Source organism: Hippocampus bargibanti, linkage group LG11, assembly GCF_051943395.1.
Source record: "Hippocampus bargibanti isolate YZ-2025 linkage group LG11, ASM5194339v1, whole genome shotgun sequence".
NCBI lineage: Eukaryota > Metazoa > Chordata > Actinopteri > Syngnathiformes > Syngnathidae > Hippocampus > Hippocampus bargibanti.
The window spans coordinates 1,697,678-1,719,566 of NC_142744.1; the positions used below are offsets into that span (position 1 = coordinate 1,697,678).

General features: G+C 40.5%; 1 protein-coding gene across 3 annotated transcripts in view; it reads left to right on the top strand.

Moving 5' to 3' along the window:
* Positions 1–21,889, top strand: part of chd7 (chromodomain helicase DNA binding protein 7) — a 79,860-nt gene that overhangs the window by 29,330 nt on the left and 28,641 nt on the right. For all 3 annotated transcript variants that reach the window (XM_089007863.1, XM_089007864.1, XM_089007865.1), the window contains exons 5-22: positions 3,576–3,720; positions 5,057–5,188; positions 6,779–6,844; positions 8,574–8,629; positions 9,820–9,934; positions 10,013–10,096; positions 10,174–10,311; positions 13,577–13,698; positions 14,426–14,669; positions 15,753–15,929; positions 16,008–16,250; positions 16,344–16,536; positions 17,005–17,218; positions 17,311–17,506; positions 18,396–18,563; positions 19,152–19,331; positions 20,220–20,330; positions 20,919–21,130. In XM_089007863.1, the coding sequence (XP_088863989.1) occupies positions 3,576–3,720; positions 5,057–5,188; positions 6,779–6,844; positions 8,574–8,629; positions 9,820–9,934; positions 10,013–10,096; positions 10,174–10,311; positions 13,577–13,698; positions 14,426–14,669; positions 15,753–15,929; positions 16,008–16,250; positions 16,344–16,536; positions 17,005–17,218; positions 17,311–17,506; positions 18,396–18,563; positions 19,152–19,331; positions 20,220–20,330; positions 20,919–21,130 (2,796 nt within the window). The remainder of the gene's footprint in view (positions 1–3,575; positions 3,721–5,056; positions 5,189–6,778; positions 6,845–8,573; positions 8,630–9,819; positions 9,935–10,012; positions 10,097–10,173; positions 10,312–13,576; positions 13,699–14,425; positions 14,670–15,752; positions 15,930–16,007; positions 16,251–16,343; positions 16,537–17,004; positions 17,219–17,310; positions 17,507–18,395; positions 18,564–19,151; positions 19,332–20,219; positions 20,331–20,918; positions 21,131–21,889) is intronic.

A 21,889-nucleotide genomic window follows, 5' to 3' on the forward strand; every position in this document is an offset into this window, starting at 1 on the left:
AGTTTACCGTTTTTTGTTTGATTGTTTACCAAAAAAATGTTTGTTTTTTTTAACCTGGAAAATGCTTTCTTCTGATTAGCCAACAACCATTTGTGACTCCAAGCTAGCGATTTTAAGCGTGAACCCAAGAGCAAAATCCATTTTAGCGGAAGATCAAATGCGATTGGTGATGTCTGAGGAAGTCTCGGTGGGGGGGGGGGGGTCGAGAAGCAGCCAAGTTGAGAAGTGCACGCGTGTGCCTGGAGTGTGTGGCCAGATGGCTTCGGCGTGTGGCAACCAGCCAGAGGAACAGGTGCAGGTCACATGACCAGCCGTTACCACGGAGATGCTTATTGCTCTTGGCGTGGGGATGAAAGGAGAAGGGCCCCGGGGGAGTGAGGGGGAGAGCTTGCGGTGGGGGGGGGGTAGGGATGCACCTCCATGCTGAAATGCAGAAGGGCAGGATGGGAGATACAGTATGTCATCTGAATTGGCTTGGTCGCTCGGCGTCCGGTCCACCAGGTCTTGACGTCAAATGCCCCCCCCCAAAAAAAAAAAAAAACCGTGACGCTTGCATTGCGTTCAATACACACATTATATTGCGGGACATGAAATATTTAAAGGACAACCGACATCCCTTTTTTTGTTCCCGAACTGACATCAGAAAAACGTTTTATAGCATCTAAAACACCCAAAACACGCAGTATGATATTTTTAGTCAAATGCAAAACACCAATAAAAATGACTTAAAGTGTCCAAAATCTGCAAAAAAAAATGAACCCGGAAGTGGCCAGTTTCAGAAAGTCCCGCCCCCAGTTCGTGACGTCACGCCAAGACGTCTTGCATTGCTGAAAAATCAAAACAATGGCTTCAGATTCGGAGAATATGCTTTCTTGTTACTCACCCAGTTATGAATATGATTCAAATTGTTCTGAAGAGGAAAGCATACATGTTTGCAATCGATTAAAGAAGTTCTTCCGTGTCATTTTGAGGCATCGGGGGGGATGTCGCACCCAAAAAGAGGCAGAAAATGGCGACAAAGCTCCGTGTAAGGAATTAATCAACCCGTTTCCACAGGCTGATTAATTCCTTACATGGAGCTTTGTCGCCCTCTTCTGCCTCTTTTTTGGTCCTACATGACGTTTTCACAGCAAAGTACAGCCAAATCCATTGACGTGATGGAAGGACTGCTACAATGTGTCCTTTTTTCAGTCAGGGGCGTTCCTTCAGTGACGTCACCAACTCAAAAACAAGACTTCCGGAATATTCAGCGCGAGTCTTAAAACGTAACGTCTTAAAACGTATATATATATATATATATATATATATATATATATATATATATATATATATATATATATATATATATATATATATATATATATATATATATCCTTACTGTCCAGACATGGCGGTGCCGGAGTCTGCTATGATAGGTCCCTGCTGTCAGGTTAGGGGGAGCAGAGGACTATTCCCTGAGGCTACACTGATTACTTCTATTGTCCTGACTGATTACTTCTGTTGTCCTGCCTGATTATGGGGTCTACAACTGGCCTCATTGCCCCATTTGCACTGGCATCACCTCATCAGCATAACTAAGCTTATGTTGCCTAAGAAGTCTGTTGGAAGAACGATCCAAATTAAAACCTCACCCCACCATAGGGATGGATATATATATATATATATATATATATATATATATATATATATATATATATATATATATATATATATATATATATATATTGGGCTAAAACTACCAGCAAAAAGAATTAGTTAGCTGACGAAGCCTCTTGGATAAGAAGCGAAACGTCCGACACCTTCAAATTTGTACAGATGACGGCCGAAGAAACCTTTTCATCGATGGACTACTCCTGTACGACTGAGAGCTTACACACACACACACACAAAAGTCAAGTTTGTTTTGCATTTCTGAATCGGGTTGAGGGTCGGAAAATTCCAACGGGCACCCAAAACAATTCGTTCTTCTACCATTTTGAATGTGGGCAGTGCCGGTTTTCTTGCGCACGTGCCAAAGTGCACGCTACATGAGTGTCCTCTGGACTTCCTGGATAGTGTGTGTGTGTGTGTGTGTGTGTGTGTGTGTGTGTGTGTGTGTGTGTGTGTGTGTGTGTGTGTGTGTGTGTGTGTGTGTGTGTGTGTGTGTGTTTACAACACACACACACACAGATCCTCTTTCTTTCCTTGCCAGAGATTAGAGGAAGCATGAGAAGCCTCTCAACCGACCTCCCCCTCTTTCCCTCTGGATCCTTGTGTGCTTCCTCTCTCAGCTTGCATCTCTCCATCTCGCTCCTTCCACCCCCCCTGTGGTCTTTCATCATATTAACCCCCTGTGTTCCAAAGCCTGAGGCACACTAATGATTTCTAAATGGGTAAATCAAACATGGCGACCGCCCTGGGACAGGCGTGTGAACACACACACACACACACACACACACACACACACACACACACGCCTTGGTAGCGAACAGCCACAGATTGACAAGCTAGCAACAATAATTAATCTTTTTTTTGTTCAAGAAATGTTCCCATTTGTTTATACAGGTAACATTCCACTTATGACCGAGTTCCGTTCTGACCAAATGGTAGTAAGTCAATAATAATAATAAGAATAATACATTTCATTTCTAAGCGCCTTTCAAAACTCTCAAGGTGACTTTACAGTCAGTTTTTCTGTGGGTGAGCAGCGACAGCCACACACGCCAGCGTTCACTCAAGCCGGAAGTAACTCAAATAGATAGAAAGCTAACTAGATAGATGATAACTAGCTAATAATAATAATACATTTCATTTCTAAGTGCCTTTCAAAACTCTAAAGGTCACTTTCCAGTCACAGGAGCATTTTTTTGTGGGCGAGCAGCGGCAGCCACACGCGCCAGCGTTGATTCAACCTGGAATAATTCAAATAGATAGAAAGCTAGCTAGCTAATAACTAGCTAGATAGCCAGCTCTAGCGCGTTGCGGTGCCAGGCGTAGGATTACAATTAAAAAAAATTGGGTCTGGAGGTCATGGTCGTAAGTATAGGTGGTCGTAAGTCGAGCCAGTTTTAAGTCGGATGTTACCTGTATAATAATAATTAATAATAATCATAATAATAATACATTTCATTTCGAAGCGCCTTTCAAAACTCTCAAAGTCACTTTCCAGTCACAGCATCAGTTTTTTTTGTAGGTGAGCAGCGGCAGGCACACGCGCCAGCGTTCATTCAACCCGGAAGTAACTCAAATAGATAGAAAACATCTGATTTACGACCGAGTTCCATTCAGACCAAACGGTCGTAAGTCAAAATGGTCGTAAGTCGAAATCCATTCAAAATGTTGAATAGAGACTCGGAGGTTAAATGACTCGCAAACCCCGCCCCCTCTGGTGCCATCACACAGTCGATTGCTGCGCGAGTGAGATGCTGGCTGGCTGGCCAAATTTGTGGAACGCGTAGCTGGCCTGCTAGCGCGTTGCGGTGCCAGGCGTGGAATTATTTTTTTTAAAATGGAGGTCGTGGTCGTAAGTATGGGTGGTCGTAAGTCGGATGTTACCTGTATTTATTTATTTGTCTTCCAATCTCCCCCCGGAGCAGTAAGAAGGCGGATTCCGAAGATGGCGCCGCCATTGCTGCCAAGAAGGATTCCAAGAGGAAGCGACTGTCATCAGTTAGCGAAGACGTGGAGGTCAAGTCTTCGCCTCATTCGCCGACGGAGGAGGAGGACGAGGATGGCGTGCAGGTACACAAGTTCCTTGAGAATATTTCGGGTCGCGTTCAGCGAGCACAAATCAAATGTAAAGAACAGTCCTTCCATGAAATTCACACGTAGCGCTTCCATTTTATCCCCAGATCAAACATGGCCGCTTGTGTGGGGAACAATTGGAAGAAAATTAACTATATATATATACATAGACAACTGAAATTCCTTATTTGCATGTTCAGTACAGTGATACCTTGGTTTACGAACTTCATTGGTTCCCAGACAGTGTGTAAGGCGAAAAGTGTGTATCCCAAAAATTAATTTCCCATAGGAAACCATTCAAATGAGAATAATCTGTTCCCAGGTCCCTATAAAACACAATGTTCTCATTTTCTAAGCCTTAAAACAACACAAAATATACCTTATTTTATGTATAACAAATGTGCTATGGTATTATAATTAAAGAAATGAACTGTACTATATAATAAAGTGGTTTTATTTACCTTTGTGATGGTCGTTGATGGCTTGATGGAATGGAGTGACCGCTTTCATCAGAATCAGAATCAGAATCATCTTTATTGCCAAGTATGTAGAACACACAAGGAATTTGTTTCCGGTAGAACACGCTGCACTAGTATCGTTGTCAAAAAAACTGCTAAGTGGCACTATACAGTTCCATTTTGGCTACTGTTGAAAGAGTTCAAAGAGTTAATGGCTTGGGGGAAGAAGCTGTTTAAATGTCTGCTGGATTTGGTGCGCATGGATCGGTAGCGCCTGCCTGAGGGGAGTAGCTGGAAAAGGTGGTGGGCAGGGTGCGGAGGGTCCAGTAGGATTTTCCGCGCCCTAGTGTGGATTCTATTAAACACTTGATGAGGAACGTAGCCTTCTTCTTTCACCATCTGGAGGAATAAAAAGAGAAAGCACTTGTAGGTGCTTTCTCTGCGATCATTTTACCTTGTTCCTCATCAATTATGTTCTGTTTAGCTGGGTTGATAGCTTTTTTGCGTTGAGTGTACAGATGGCTTGTGCGGGTTGTTTGTGGAGCTTTTAACCTTGGGATATTTTATTTTAACCTTGCAGTCTACACTCTGCCTTTGAACTATCAATAAAGTTGAAAAGAGTCCAAATTTCACTGTTTTCTATCCATTTTGTCACTCTCTCTCTGTTGTCTGCCTGTGTCTTTAATGTTAAGGTTAAATTGTCATAAATTTAACGTTCGTAAACCGAAAGGTTCGTAAGCCAAGGGGTTCGTAAGTATGTCGCTGTATTTGTCACCTTGCCAGCCCAAATCGCATTTTTTTTAATCAATTTCTTAATTTTGTTCATTTTAATGTATAAATTATAGCTTCCCATATTTCCCTTTTGTCCACATCAGAAGCGGCGCTCCAGCCGACAAGTGAAGAGGAAGCGTTATACGGAGGACCTGGAGTTCCGAATTTCCGAAGATGACGACAGCGGAGACGATTCGCCCGCACCAAAGTCCCCGTCGTCATCAACGCAGCTGCAGGTACAATCCGGGTGGAGCTTTAAAAGTTACATATTTTTGTTTTTTTGCAACTGTAATATTTAATCATATATAACAGGGAGTTCCCAAACATACTTACATACTACATATGAGGCTTTGGTTTTCACGATCTGCTTAACCCTCGTGTCTTAGTGAGATTCCTCGGCTATAAAAATGTCTCACATGGTCTCAAATCGAATATTATAATAATATATTTCATTTATAAGCACCTTTCAAAACTCTCAAGGTCACTTTACAGTCACAGGATAAGTTTTTCTGTGGGTGAGCAACGGTAGCCACGCGCGGCAGCGTTCACTCAACCCGGAAGTAACTCAAATAGATGAAAAGCTAGCTTGCTAGCTCATAAATGGCTAATAATAATAATAATAATACATTGTATTTATAAGCGCCTTTCAAAACTGTCAAGGACATAGCTAATCAGAATCATCTTTATCTTGAATAGATAGCTTTCTAGATAGCTAGATAGCTAATAGCTAGCTAGCTGGATAGCTAGTTAGAACGCTAATGGATAGCTAATAAATAGCAAATATAGAAAATAGGTGTCTCGGTCGCTGCCTAAATAGCTGGCTAGATAGATAGATAGATAGATAGATAGATAGATAGATAGATAGATAGATAGATAGTAGCAAAGAGATAGAACATAGATAGGTAGCTGGGTAGCTAGGTCGCTGGCTAGCTAGGTAGCTGGGTCGCTAGATAGAACGCTAATGGATAGCTAATAAATAGCAAATATAGAAAATAGGTGTCTCGGTAGCTGCCTAAATAGCTGGCCAGGTAGATAGATAGATAGATAGGTAGATAGATAGATAGATAGATAGATAGATAGATAGATAGATAGATAGATAATAGCAAAGAGATAGAACATAGATAGGTAGCTGGGTAGCTAGGTCGCTAGCTAGAACGCTAATGGATAGCTAATAAATAGCAAATATAGAAAATAGGTGTCTCGGTAGCTGCCTAAATAGCTGGCCAGGTAGATAGATAGATAGATAGATAGATAGATAGATAGATAGATAGATAGATAGATAGATAGATAGATAGATAGATAGATAGATAGATAGATAGATAGATAGATAGATAGATAATAGCAAAGAGATAGAACATAGATAGGTAGCTGGGTAGCTAGGTCGCTGGCTAGCTAGGTCGCTGGCTCGATGAATAGATGGATGGGTAGATAGCTATGTAAATAAAAAGAAGTGAAGAGAGAAAAAAGCAATAAGAATAAAGTTAGAAGAATAGACCAAAAAAAGCTAAATAGAATGAAAGAAAGTTGAGCCGAAGAGCGAAAAAAGAAGAAAAAAGTCACATTAGAACAGCGTAACAAAATGGCCGCCGCGGGAAAAAATGAACAGCGGCGCCCCCACCAAGAGTTGACTCTGTTTGTCCGGCAGTCAATCGTATTCCAGCGTCACGTTCGTTTCTTCACGGCCGAAACGTCGCCGTCGCCTTTAGCATGTTAGCTACGCTAGGTCCGTTTTAGAACATCTCCAATGTGTCACTTGTCAGGCATGTCTACCGCTACTTCATTTTGTACCTCAAACATGTCACACTTACAGTATTTTGATGTTCTAGGACGTGGTTGAAGCCGATGGGCCAGTTGTAGAGAAGATCATGGGTGTGCGTACCACCAAGAAACAGGTGAGCTTGGCTCCCACCGGGTCTGACCTTTTGACCTCTTGGTTCTTCCCAATCCACTCTCTCCTGCACACACTCCTGATTTCTCGCTTTTTCTGTTTTTCTCTGGTTCTTTTTTTGTCTGCCTTGCAGACTTTCTTTCTCTCTCACACACACACACACACACACACACACACACACACACACACACACACACACACACACACGTGCTCGCGTCCCATTCAGATTTGACCCCAGGCTTGGCGTCCAGCCAAAACCACAACACGAGAGCAGCGGCAGACACCAAGCTAGCATTTCCTCAGGCTGTGTGCGAGCGTGATTGATGATTCATGGCATTAAACGTAGTAGCGGTAGCAGCGCGCGTGTGTCCGCGTTTGTTTGAAATAAGTCATGGATAAAAGAAAGAGTAGTTTCTTCCGAGGATTTGCGTCTTTTTTTTTTTCTTTCTTTCAAGAACATGAATGGAAAGAAAAATGTGCTTTTAATCGTGTTTGAACCGCTTTAATGTTGACTTTTTTTGTTTGCGCTAATGCTACGGCATTCAATGTTGACGTTTCAAGTTTTCGGAACTTTATTCAATTATGTAAAATAACAAGCGACATAAGCCCATGAACAACAGTGACAGCCGTTAGCTTCCTTAAGATGAATTGCGCATGTGCAAGAGTTAGCAATGCAAGAGTTAGCATTGTTTTTAGCATTTTCATCGAATGGCATCTGCCTAAGAAAAAGCAACAAAAAGTGTGGCACAACTTTGTAACGCCACTGCGCCAGCACAGATGCTAGGCTATTACGGTTAGCGCATAATGCTACGTGAGCTGCGCCAACAAACAAATTTAGCGAAACAGCATTTGAAAAGTGTTTGTTTTCCTTCAGAGGTTTTAACTTTGGTCGTCGGCCATCTTGCCTTACCGATATCGAGGCATTATTAATATTATAATGTTATTATCTTATAATAACATTATTAACAAATATTACAAATATAAAAAATATTATCTATCTTATCTATTATGTTATTATTAATAATAATAAGATTGTTAGTATTATTAATATTATAATGTTGTTTTAATTATTATTATTATTATTAATTATACTTGTAGTATTATTATTAGTAATAATACTTATAGTATTATCTTGCCTTACTGATATCAAGCCATAATCACCTTGCATTTGTAGTAATAATAATAATATTACTATTATTATTATTAATTATCCTTATACTTATCGTATTATTATTAATAATAATATTTGTAGTATTATTATCTTGCCTTGCCAATATCAAGCCATAATCACCTTTGTAGTACAAATTACATTTGTAGTAATAATATTACTATTATTATTATATTATATCTTGTTATTATTATTATTATTATTATTATTATTATTAATCCATTTCATTTATAAGTGGCTTTCACAACTCTCAAGGTCACTTTACAGTCACAGGATACGTTTTTTTTCTGTGGGTGAGCAGCGGCAGCCACACGCGCCAGCGTTCACTCAACCTGGAATAACTCAACTTGATAGAAAGCTAGCTAGCTAACTAATATTCCAGCTACATAGCTAATCGACAGCTAATAGACAGCAAATAGATTCTCAAAACCAAGAGTGTGAAAATCCGGATATTTTATTTATTTCAATCAGTCTGGTATACTTTGGAAATCTTCCGTTTTTTTTCTGAAATCGTTAATTTTGTCATAACAAGCCCGCCTTTTCTTTTCTTTTTTTCCCCTTTCAGCTGGAGTCACTGGAGGAAGCGGAGGTTGAGGAGTTTTACGTCAAGTTCAAGGGCTTGTGAGTGGCGCACTTGGCATTTTTCTTCTCCAGGAGTGAGACAGAAGCACTTTTCAGACATGCACTTTTCTCACTATTGTGTCTACAGTACACCCTTTTCAGTTTCTCACTCGTTCCAGTTACAGCGATACCTCATCTTACATACTTAATTGATACTCAGAAAGTGTGTGTAAGGCGATAAGTGTCTTCCAAACATTAATTACCCATAGGAAACCATTAAAATCAGAATAATCCGTTCCCAGGTTCCCATAAAATATAATTTTTGACTAAATAAGCCTTAAAACTACAAAAAATATACCTTATTTCATGTATAATAAATGTGCTATTGTATTGTAAGTAAAGAAATAAACTGTACTGTATAATAAAGTCATTTTATTGACCTTTGTGATGGTCGTTTATGAAGTTGCTTCTTGATGATATCCAGAGTGAAGTTGCCGTGCTTTCTCGGCGATAATACCCTCACTCACACTGTCTGCCGCTAGCTGCTTTTCGTTAATCCAAATCAACAGAAGTTTTTTTAACCTCTTCTATTGCCTAACACCCTTAGCCACACGTAGCAATGGTTGACTTAGCATACCGGTACTGGGACGCTAAGTCACACAAACGCACACCTCGTTGGTGTTTTTCGATGATCTCCTTCTTCTCCTCGACCGTCATTTTCTTTTGTGTCTTTTTCGGCTTAACACTAGCCAGTGGTGGGGTCTTTTTCAGTCCCATAATAGCAACAGTACTCCACTCGATAACAAACCACATCTGCACTCAAAGAAAGGGAGGTGACGAAAACTAGTCTGCCAGCCACCGTGGCGCTCCGTGTGGTTTGGTTCGTTTGCCGAAAAGTAGTTCGTCTGCCAAGATTACAGTAAAGTCTCGTTATATCGATATCGGATATATTGATAGTCCCGGTTATATCGATACTATTTCTATGCACGCACGGAGAAAATTACATGCAAACAGGGTCGGATATATCGATAGTCCCGGTTATATCGATATTTTTTCGGACTCCCTTGAATATCGATATAAGCAGACTTTACTGTATATTCTTGCGAATTTAATGTTCGTTAGGCGAAAAGTTCGTATACTGAGGTATCACTGTATCACCCCTGTTGGCGCCGTCTGTACCCAAAAAAAAAACAATAAGCGTTACTTGTTTGGGCCCTTAAAATGTTGATTTTTCCCTTTTTTTGTTGCAGTTCTTACCTCCATTGTCGTTGGGCAGAGTTAGAGGAACTGGAGAAAGACAAGAGAATCCAGCAGAAGGTGAAAAGGTTCAAGGCCAAACAACTACTCAACACCTTTATCACCGAGGTAGGACTTAATTCAGACGACGGGAGCCTCCGCTTGACCCTTTCTAGTGCTCAGTCCACTTTGTTGCTTTCTGTCCAGATGGACGACGAGCCTTTCAACCCCGACTACGTGGAGGTCGATCGAGTCCTGGACATTTCGGAAAGCACGGACGAAAACGGAGAGGTACATTGATCTCCTTTTTATTTTAAAATGGATTTGTACTTCTTGTACTCACACCCTCTTCTCATATTTGTCTTCAGAAGGTGACCTTATATTTGGTGAAATGGTGTAGTCTACCTTATGAAGACTCCACCTGGGAACTAAAGGCCGATATCGACCAGTCAAAGATAGAAGAATATGAACGCATAGCTGCACGCACTCCCGACACGAACAAAGTGGTAAGCATCTTCCATTTTATCCGTATTAGTTTTGTTTATTATTTTGTTTTGTGTTGACTTTTATGTGAAGCTGCAGTTGTTGTGAATGCTCTTAACCCTTTTAAAATCCCTTTCCGTTCTACTATTTAATAAGAATACATTTCATTTCTAAGCGCCTTTCAAAACTCTTAAGGTCACTTTACAGTCACCGGATCAGTTTTTCTGTGGGTGAGCAGTGGCAGCCACACGTGCCAGCGTTCACTCAATCCGGAAGTATCTTAAATAAATAGAAAGCTGGCTAATAGCTAATAGCTAGCTATAACTAATAGATAGCCAGCTGACCAGATAGCCAGCGAGCTAGATGGATGCATAGATGGATATATAGATTTAGTTTATTTAGTTGATTTCTATTATGCATAGAATATTTTGTGTTTATCTTATCACCCCCCCAAATTTCAATTTTGCTGCTGTAGATTGCAAATTTACCCATTGTGGGACTATTTAAAGGCTTTCTGATTCTGATATACTTCATGTACAGACGCTCCCCAATTTACATACAAGATACGTTTCGAAGGGTCGTTCGTAAGGTGAATTTTTTTTGTTTGTAAGTTGCTTCAGGGCTATATTTTGAATGGAATGTATATTTAAGGCTTATATAAGTGTGTTTAAGGCTTGTAGCAGTAACCTGTATTGGTTTGTACATAAGAACATACATTGAATCAAATATGTGTTCTATAAAGATGCAGACGCTCCCCAACTTACGAACAAGATATGTTCCGAAGGGTCGTTCGTAAGGTGAATTAGTTTGTAAATTGCTTCAGTGCTATATTTTGAATGGAATGTATGTTTAAGGTTTATATAAGTGTGTTTAAGGCTTGTAGCAGTAACCTGTATTGGTTTGTACATAAAAACATACATTGAATCAAATATATGCTCTATAAAGATGCAGACGCTCCCCAACTTACGAACAAGATATGTTTCGAAGGGTCGTTCGTAAGGTGAATTAGTTTGTAAGTTGCTTCAGGGCTATATTTTGAATGGAATGTATGTTTAAGGTTTATATAAGTATGTTTAAGCTTTATATAAGTATATTTAAGGCTTGTATAAGTAACCTTTCTTGGTTTGTACTGAAAAATAACCATTGAATAACATGTACAACTGGAGAGAATACTACATATGTTACTACAAAAATATTCTGATCAATCGGCAGATGAAATCACTCTGGTGTTGTGCGTTTACATCTGTGGGCAGGCAGGTAGGCATGCCTGCATTTATCACACACACACACACACACACACACACACACACACACACACACACACACACACACACACACACACACACACACACACACACATTCCTGTTTCAAAGGTTTTGTGAGGTCCGGTTAACTTCAGATAAGGAGTGAGGACCACCGTTGCTGATAGGTTTAGAGTAGAGAACTAGTGTTCCATTTGAACATTGAATGTCACTCCATTTCCCACTTCAACTTCTTTAAAAACAAAGCAATAAAAAGTGGACTTGAAACTGAAATAACAACAGGAGTGGGGTTTCTGAATGGGTACATTCAAAGTCCTCACCCCTGTAGTGAATTTGGTTAAAATATCGTTTTACTTTTTGTGCTATGAACATTTCCCTCTCATTAACGACGCACACACACACATAAATACACAAAGTGAGTAAAAAGTGTGTGAAAAGTGAAATGAAAATACACACCCAAAAATCATTTTAGGTGAATTTGTGAGGACCTCTCTGAAACTTGAACATATGTATATATAGACCCTCTAGGTCCTCGCTTGTCAAAAATGTCCTCACTACGTATGGTATAAAATGTTAGTGGTCCTCACAAGACTAGTCATACAAACACACGTTGTCACCAAGTCTCCTCCTAGAATGATGCCAGTGTTTGTGTGGGTTTAGCCTGCCGCCAGCTCCTTCCTTCCTTCAGATTTACAACCCCTTAACTGCTCTCCACGGGGCCACGTTCTTGTGGTCTTGCGCGCACACACACACACACACACACACACACACACACACACACACACACACACACACACACACACACACACACACACACACACACACACACACACACACACACACACACACACACACACACACACACACACACACACATAGACGCCCCAAATTTGTGGCTAAGCCAAACCACTAACAATGTGTTTAATGCTGAACAGAAGCAGCTGTCTAGTTGCGGCTTTTCTGTCAACTTGTGTCCATCCCTTTATAGCACCGTGTCCAAGTTAAGGCCCCGGGGGCCAGATCTGGCCCGCCGCATAAATTATTTCGGCCCGCGAAAGTTGTAAAATTCCATGATGCTTGCTGAAATCCGAACTAACGTTTCAAATTGTCAAAGTAAACCACAAAACCAGTCATTATTTTTGACGTTAGATTTGAAAATAGTTATTTGTTAATGTATTGTGCGCTGTTTATGTCATATGCGGAGGGGATGAAACATTCTAATGGCTTCCCATTTTCAAATGCAAAAAAAGACTTTTGACACTTTTGCCTTATACCAACTGACCCGTGTTGCTTTTCAAGCAGTTTTGTTGCAATGTTGCAAAATGAAGTTGTTGTTTTATTGTTCGTTTTTTTTTTTTTTTTTTTTTTGGTTGAAATTATTACTCAACTGGCTCTTGGGATCAACTTGGGCGCCATTCCAGCAAGGCATCAGCTGTTTCATGCAATTTGTTTGATGTAAAGTACAGACGCTCCCCTACTTATGCACATTCGAGTTACGAACAACGGTACATACAGACATTTTTGTAGTAGCATATGTGGTATTCTCTCCAGTTGTACATTTACATATCTTTATAGAGCATATATTTTATTCAATGTTTATTTTTCAGTACGAACCAATACAGGTTACTTCTACAACCCTTAAACATACTTATATAAACCTTAAACTTACTTATATAAGCCTTAAACATACATTCCATTCAAAATATAGCACTGAAGCAACTTACAAACAAATTCACCTTACGAACGACCCTTCGGAATGTATCTTGTTCGTAAATTGGGGAGCGTCTGCATCTTTATAGAGCATATATTTGATTATTCAATGTATGTATGTATCAGAATCAGAAAGACTTTAATAGTCCCACAATGGGGAAATTTGTCATCTACAGCAGCAAAATCTGCACAAAAAAAATATCATAGAAAAAACTACATGGTGCAAAGTACAAACATCTATAAAAGTATAAAAAGCATATTTGATATATATATAACAGTAAAGTATCACTTATTTTCTTCCTCTTGCGATTTTTAGGATCGGCCTTTGGCTGCTGAATGGAAAAAGTTGGAAGGGTCAAGGGACTACAGGAACGGCAACGCACTCAGGGAATATCAACTTGAAGGTCTCAACTGGCTAACCTTCAACTGGTACAACTCGTAAGTACATCCAACGGCACTTTTTGGGGGTATTTTGCTAATAGTTGTACTTACCTCAGCTTACGAACTTAATTGGTTCCCATAAAGTCTGTGTAAGGCAAAAAGTTTGTCTTCCAAACATTTATGTCCCATAAAAAATCATTAAAATGAGAATAATCCGTTCCCATGTCCCCATAAAACGTATTTTTCTACCAAATAAAAGCCTTAAAACTACACACAATATACCTTATTTTATGTATAATAAATGTGCTATTGTATTGTAATTAATGAAATAAACTGTACTGTATAATAAAGTGGTTTTATTGACCTTTGTGATGGTAGTTGTCAATGGATGATGAACTTCCAGGTTGCCCCTTGATGATATCTGAGTGAAGTTGCTGTGCTTTCTCGGCGATAATACCCTCACTCACACAATCCCCTGCTAGCTGCTTTTCATTAATCCAAATCAACAGAAGTAGCACATTTATTATACACAAAATAAGGTGTCTTTTGTGTAGTTTTAAGGCTTTAGTAGAAAATTATGTTTTATGGGGACCTGGGAACGGATTATTCTCATTTTAATGGTTTTTTATGGGAAGTAAATGTTTGGAAGACAAACTTTTCGCATTACACACACTTTCTGAGAACCAATTAAGTTCATAAGCTGAGGTATTACTGTATCTAAATTGAAATACGAAGCAAATATGAAAATAATAGTGTACATTGACCAAGATCCTATCCTTCACAGGCGTAACTGTATACTGGCCGACGAAATGGGTCTTGGAAAAACCATCCAATCCATAACATTCCTTTACGAAATTTACATGAAGGGCATTCAGGGGCCGTTTTTGGTTATTGCCCCGCTTTCTACAATTCCCAACTGGGAAAGAGAGTTCAGGACGTGGACTGAGCTTAACGCTGTTGTCTACCATGGCAGCCAAGCTAGCCGCAGAACCATTCAGGCCTATGAGATGTACTTCAGAGATACACAGGTAAGACAATTTAGATGTCTTTTTTAAAGCTTTGCAAAGATATATTATTTCCTTCTGATAGCTATATAGCTAATATAGCTTGTAAATGAAATTTATTATTATTATTATTATTATTATTATTGTTGTTGTTGTTGTTTGTTAGCAATTTGCTATCTGGCTGGCTAGCTTGCTATTTTCTATCTATTAGCTATCTGGCTAGCCAGCTAGCTTTCTATCTATTTGAGTTACTTCTGGGTTGAGTAAACACTGGCGCGTGTGGCTGCCGCTGCTCACCCGCAGTAAAACTTATCCTGTTCAGTGACCTTGAGAGTTTTGAAATGTGCTTATAAATGAAATGTATTATTATTATTATTATTATTATAATTTGCTAGAAATTTGCTATCTATTAGCTATCTGGCTGGGTAGCTAGCTAGCTATCTCGCTAGCCAGCCAGATAGCTAATAGATAGCAAATTGCTAGCAAATGATAATAAGCTAGCTATTCAATAACTGGCTGGCTGGCTATCTAGCTAGGTATCTGTTGGCTATCGATTGGCTAGCTTTCTATCTATTTGAGTTACTTCCGGGTTGAGTGAACGCTGGCGCATGTGGCTGCCGCTGCTCACCCGCAGAAAAACATATCCTGTAAAGTAACCTTGAGATTTTCGAAAGGCGCTTATAAATGAAATGTATTATTATTATTATCATTTGCTAGCAATTTGCGATATATTAGCTATCTGGCTGGCTTGCTAGCTATGTAGCTAGCTAGCTATTCACTATCTGGCTGGCTGGTTATCTAGCTAGGTATCCGTTGGCTATCGATTAGCTAGCTAGCTAGCTTTCTATCTATTTGAGTTACTTGCGGGTTGAGTGAACGCTGGCGCATGTGGCTGCCGCTGCTCACCCGCAGAAAAACTTATCCTGTAAAGTGACCTTGAGAATTTTGAAAGGCGCTTATAAATGAAATGTATTAATATTATTATTATGAATATATACCCAGCTTGCCAGCTCGATAGCAAATAGATACCTAGCTAGCTAGCTAGCTAGCTAGCTTGATAATCTCATTGCATCTGTCTTTGCCTCTTCCTCTTTTCCTTTTCCAAAGGGTAAAATAATCAAGGGTGCGTATCGGTTTGACGCCGTCATAACCACCTTTGAGATGATTCTGGCCGACTGTCCAGAGCTCCGCGGCATCCCGTGGCGCTGCGTGGTCATAGATGAAGCCCATCGCTTGAAAAACCGCAACTGCAAACTACTGGAAGGACTCAAGATGATGGACATGGTGAGCATCGTTTGCCATTATGGGAGGCGGGGCTTGTTCCCTTTCCGTCATTTTAATTGGTCATACTTTATCATCCAGGAACACAAAGTTTTATTGACGGGGACGCCGCTTCAAAACACAGTGGAAGAACTTTTTAGCTTACTTAACTTTCTGGAACCAGAACGTTTCCCATCCGAGCAAACGTTCATGACTGAATTTGGAGACCTCAAGACTGAAGAGCAGGTTCAGAATCTACAAGGCATTCTCAAACCCATGATGTTGAGAAGACTTAAGGAGGACGTGGAGAAGAACCTGGCTCCTAAGGAGGAAACCATCATTGAGGTGACGCTCGGGCTTCTTCAATTTGATTTGGAAAGTTCTCCATTTTATCATGGAAGTCATCTTCTCAAAAACATATTTTACTCTTTCTGCTAGGTGGAACTCACCAACATCCAGAAAAAATACTATCGAGCCATTCTGGAGAAGAACTTCTCCTTCTTATCGAAAGGAGGTCCGGGAGGAGGGGGAGGAGCAGGTGGCGGAGGAGGTGGAGGCGGAGGTGTCCCTAACCTTCTCAACACCATGATGGAACTCAGGAAATGCTGTAATCATCCCTATCTCATCAACGGTATGCATCAAAAGACGCTGGCACAGTGAACTTTGGACTCGTTTCAACTTTATTGAGAGATCAAAGGCAGAGTGTAGACCTTGAGAGTTTTGAAAGACGTTTATAAATACAATGTATTATTAGTTATGCAAAAAGCTATCCATTCCATCAAGCCATCAACGACCATCAAAAAGGTCAATAAAACCATTTTATTATACAATACAGTTTACTTCTTTAATTACAATAACATAGGATATTTATTATACATAAAATAAGGTATGTTGTGTGTAGTTTTAAGGCTTATTTACTTGAAAATCATGTTTTATGGGGACCTGGGAACGGATTATTCTCATTTTAATGGTTTCCTATGGGAAATGAATGTTTGGAAGACACACTTTTTGCCTTAGACACACTTTCTGGGAACAAATTTAGTTCGGAAGCCTTGTAATCGCTGTATTTTGTTTTTTGCTCGTTTGTCCTCCAACTCAGGAGCGGAAGAGAAGATCATCGAGGAGTTTCGGGATTCGCACAGTGGAACAGACATGCCCGATATGCCCCTCCAAGCAATGGTCCACGCTGCTGGCAAGCTAGTGCTAATCGACAAACTTCTACCGAAACTGAAGGCCGGCGGTCACAGAGTCCTGGTTTTTAGTCAGATGGTTCGCTGTTTGGACATTTTGGAGGATTATCTCATCCAGAAACGGTGAGAAAGGATCGTGGGTTTTTTTCATGGGTGTCCGTCCGTTTCAAGAACTTGATCATGATTAACACGCGTGGTTAAATGTTACCGTCCAGTTACCCGTACGAGCGCATTGACGGCAGAGTTCGCGGAAATCTGCGACAGGCGGCCATCGACCGCTTTTCCAGACCGGATTCTGACCGTTTCGTCTTCCTGCTTTGCACGAGAGCCGGCGGACTGGGCATCAATCTGACGGCAGCTGATACTTGCATCATTTTTGATTCGGATTGGAACCCTCAGAATGACCTGCAGGTACGGATTTCTTGATCATCCGCGGTCTCGCACTACCAAATTGTGGTACAGTGATACCTCGGTTTACGAACTTTTCTGTTTACGAACGTTAAATTTATGAACATTTTACCTTGGCATACAAACTTTTTTCGGAATACACACAGAGCTGCCTCAATGAGTAATGTGTCGTTCTGCTAACAACAAAATGGCAGCCGACTGTTTTTGTCCTCTATTCCCCGCCCCCAGTCTTCAGTTAAAGCCATGTGATTGGTCAAGAACGCAGCAGTGAAGAGGGGTGGTTTAAACGTTAAAGAGACAGGCAGACGACAGTGACAAAGTTTCAACTTTAATAGTTCAAAGGCAGAGTGTAGACTGCAAGGTTAAAATATCCCATCAATCAGGCTCCACAAACAACCCGCACAAGCCATCTGTACCCTTGATGCAAAATGCTACCAACCCAGCTATACAGAACACAATTGATGAGGAACTAGATAAAATGATCGCAGAGAAAGCACCTAGAAGGGATCATTCCCCAAGATGGTGAAAGATTACGTTCCTCATCAAGTGTTTAATGCTGATGAAACCGGCCACTCCATTCCATCAAGCCATCAACGACCATCACAAAGATAAATAAAACAACTTTATTATACTGTACAGTTTATTTCTTTCATTATAATACCATTGCACATTTATTATACATAAAATAAGGTATATTGTGTGTAGTTTTAAGGCTTATTTAGTTTAAAATGATGTTTTATGGAGACCTGGGAACGGATTATTCTTATTTTAATGGTTTCCTATGGTAAATTAATTTTTGGGATACACACTTTTTGTCTTACACACTCTGGGAACCAATTAAGTTCGTAAGCCAAGGTATCACTGCATCTCCATTCTGTTTTTTTCTTTTCAGGCCCAAGCGAGATGTCATCGTATCGGTCAGTCCAAAGCTGTAAAAATCTATCGGCTCATCACCAGAAACAGTTACGAGAGGGAAATGTTTGACAAGGCCAGTCTAAAACTGGGTCTTGACAAGGCGGTCCTCCAAAGCATGAGTGGCCGTGAGAATGCCAACAGCGGGGTAAGTTCCAAAGCATCCTTTTCACCAGTGGATCCGGGACGTCATAGTGGAATGTGCACGTCTGCTTCAAGCTAAACGTTGAAAGCAAAAACAGCATCCATTGACTGAAAAGATATTGTCGCACATTACCTGCGTAAATCCGCTTCAATTCCAAGCCACGACACAGTTCCAACAGCACCGACCTTTCCGCTGAGCAAAGCGAGGCTGTGAAAATACTGCAATTACAGGCGCAAAAAAAAGCACAATAGCCTTGGAGCTTTCCGGCGATGACAGTCAAATGGCACCGACATTCCTCCCGATCAAAAACGGTGCTGGCCTATTCGTGCTGCTGCAAAGGCGCGACCGCTCAGCACCTTGATGAATGTCAAAAATGCAGAAAATTCCGTATCCATTCCACACGACGCATGACAAAAGAAAACACAAAAACAACAGAAAAAAAAGCAAAGCTCGTCCAAGATGGCGCCTACTTGGGCGCCATTTTGGATTTCGTATTGGAGATTCTTTAAATGGGACGGCGCCATTTTCAGATTATCGCGCATCATTTTTTTGTGCACTAACAAAGCTTCTATATTTTTTTTTCCTTCGCAGGTTCAGCAATTGTCCAAGAAAGAAATTGAAGACCTGCTGAGAAAAGGAGCGTACGGAGCTCTCATGGATGAGGAGGATGAAGGCTCCAAATTCTGTGAAGAAGACATTGACCAAATCCTTCAGAGGCGGACGCACACCATCACCATCGAGTCGGAGGGAAAAGGCTCAACTTTCGCCAAGGTCACCGATTTTACTCACAATTCGTACCAAACTGTAAATATCTCCTTTGATGATTATCGTCGCTTAAAGGACAACCGACACCACTTTTTTGTTTCCTAACTGACATCAGAAAAACGTTTTATAGCATCTAAAATACCCAAAACCCGCAGTATGATATTTTTATTCAAATGCAAAACATCAATAAAAATGACTTCAAGTGTCTAAAAACGACTTCAAATTGAAACCGGAAGTGGCCAGTTTCAGAAGGTCCCGCCTCCTTGTTCGTGGTGTCACCCCAAGACGTCTTGCCTTGCTCCAGAATCAAAACAATGGCTTCAGATTGGGAGAAGATGCTTTCTTGTTACTCATCCAGTTATGGATATGATTCAAATAGTTCTGAAGAGGAAAGCACACATGTTTGCAATCGATTAAAAAATTTATTCCGTGCCATTTTGAGGCAATAGGGTGGGGGGGTTGCACCAAAAAAGAGGCAGAAAATGGCGACAAAGCTCCGTGTAAGGAATTAATCAGCTCGTTTCCACAGGCTGATTAATTCCTTACACGGAGCTTTGTCACCCTCTTCTGCCTCTTTTTGGTGCAACACGAAGTTTTCAGACCAAACAAAGTACCGCAAAATGCATTGACGCCATGAAAGGACTGCTCCAGTGCGTCCTTTTTTCGGTCAGGGGCGTTCCTTCAGTGACGTCACGTGAGGACTCGTCACCAACTCAAAAACAAGACTTCCGGAATATTCAGTGCGAGTCTTTAAACATAAAATATAACTATATGCGGTGGAATCTTTGTCAAATACGCTCAGTAGAAGTCATTTGAAGACATTTTACAAATTATGGACACAACTTGTCCTAAGGCGCCGGTTGTCCTTTAACTTTTCTGCCATCTCCTCCATAGGCCAGTTTTGTCGCTCCCGGTAACAGAACCGACATTTCTCTGGAGGATCCTGATTTTTGGCAGAAATGGGCCAAGAAGGCAGAACTGGATCTGGATGCCATCAACGGAAGGGTATATTATTATTATTTTTGCTTCACGATATAGAAGTAGCAAAAAAAAAAATGTGTAGGAATGTGTAATCAAATACATACATGAATTAAGAGTAATTAAAAATAAGACAAATTTTATAAATACATTTTATAAATACATTTCTAAATAAATAAATATGTGAATGTGTAAACAGAGTTTTGAAAGGTGCATAGAAATTAGCTAACTAGCTAGCTAATATATTTCCTGGAAAAAAAGCCATTTTCTTTCCGTCAATAACAATGTTTTACAGTTTCATGCATAAGCACCTTTCAAAACTCTCAAGATCACTTTACAGTCACAGGATAAGTTTTTCTGTGGGTGAGCTGCGGCAGCCACACGCGCTAGCGTTCACTCAACCCGGAAGTAACGCAAATAGATCAAAAGCTAGCTAGCCAATATATAGCTATTAGATAGCTAGATATATAGCTAATAGGTAGATAGCTAGATTGCTAGCCAGCTAAATGCAATACGGCTCATGTATTCACGTCTGGCACATGCCAAGTTATTTTTTTTCCCCCACTGGGTCTTTTGATGTCATATCCCGTTCCATTTTTCTTTTTATTGACCCAGAACACCCTGGTCATTGACACGCCAAGAGTAAGAAAGCAGACGCGTCACTACAGCAGCGTGAAAGAAGACGAGATGATGGAGTTCTCGGAATTGGAGAGCGAAGACGACGAACCCAGCAGACCCGTGTCCAAACCGCGACGACCCCAAGACAAAGTCCAGGGTTACCCCCGATCGGAGTGCTTCAGGGTGGAGAAGAACCTGCTCGTCTATGGGTTGGTTCAACTTTCGCGGCAAATGTCTGGGTTTACCAATGTGACGATGGAATGGAAATGGATCACTTAGATTGGGGTGTGGGATAAATCATCCAGAGCTCGGGTGTCAAACTTGACGCTCGCGGGCTAAATACGTTCCGCTATGTCATATCGCGTGGTCTGCAAATGCGTCTGCAAGAGATTGACATATTTTTATTATTATTATTATTATTATTTGGACCTGCTTGAAGAAATAGTTTGTCTACATCAATGGTGTCAAAGTTGCGGCCCGGGGGCCAAATCTGGTCCATTACGTCATTTTATTCGGCCCGCAAAAGCTAATCAAACTGGTGAAATTCAATGATGCTTGCTAAAGTCCCAACCAAACTTTCAAATTGTCCCATTTAATAATAATAATACGTTTGATTTCTAAGCGCCTTTCAAAACTCTCAAGGTCACTTTACAGTCACAGAGAAGTTTTTCTGTGGGTGAGCAATGGCAGCCACAAGCGCCAGCGTTCACTCAACCCGGAAGTGATAACTAATAGATAGCCAGCCAGATCGCTAGCTAGCTGGCTAGTTTGCTAATAAATAGCAAATAGATATAGCACGTAGATAGCTAATAGATACCTAGCCAGATAGCCAGCTAGACAACTAGCTATACAACTTATAGATAGCCAGATAGCTAGCTAGCCAACCATTTCGCTAATAGATAGCTATTATATAGCTAATAGAGAGCTAATAGATAGCCAATAGATAGCCAGCTCGACAACTAGCTATT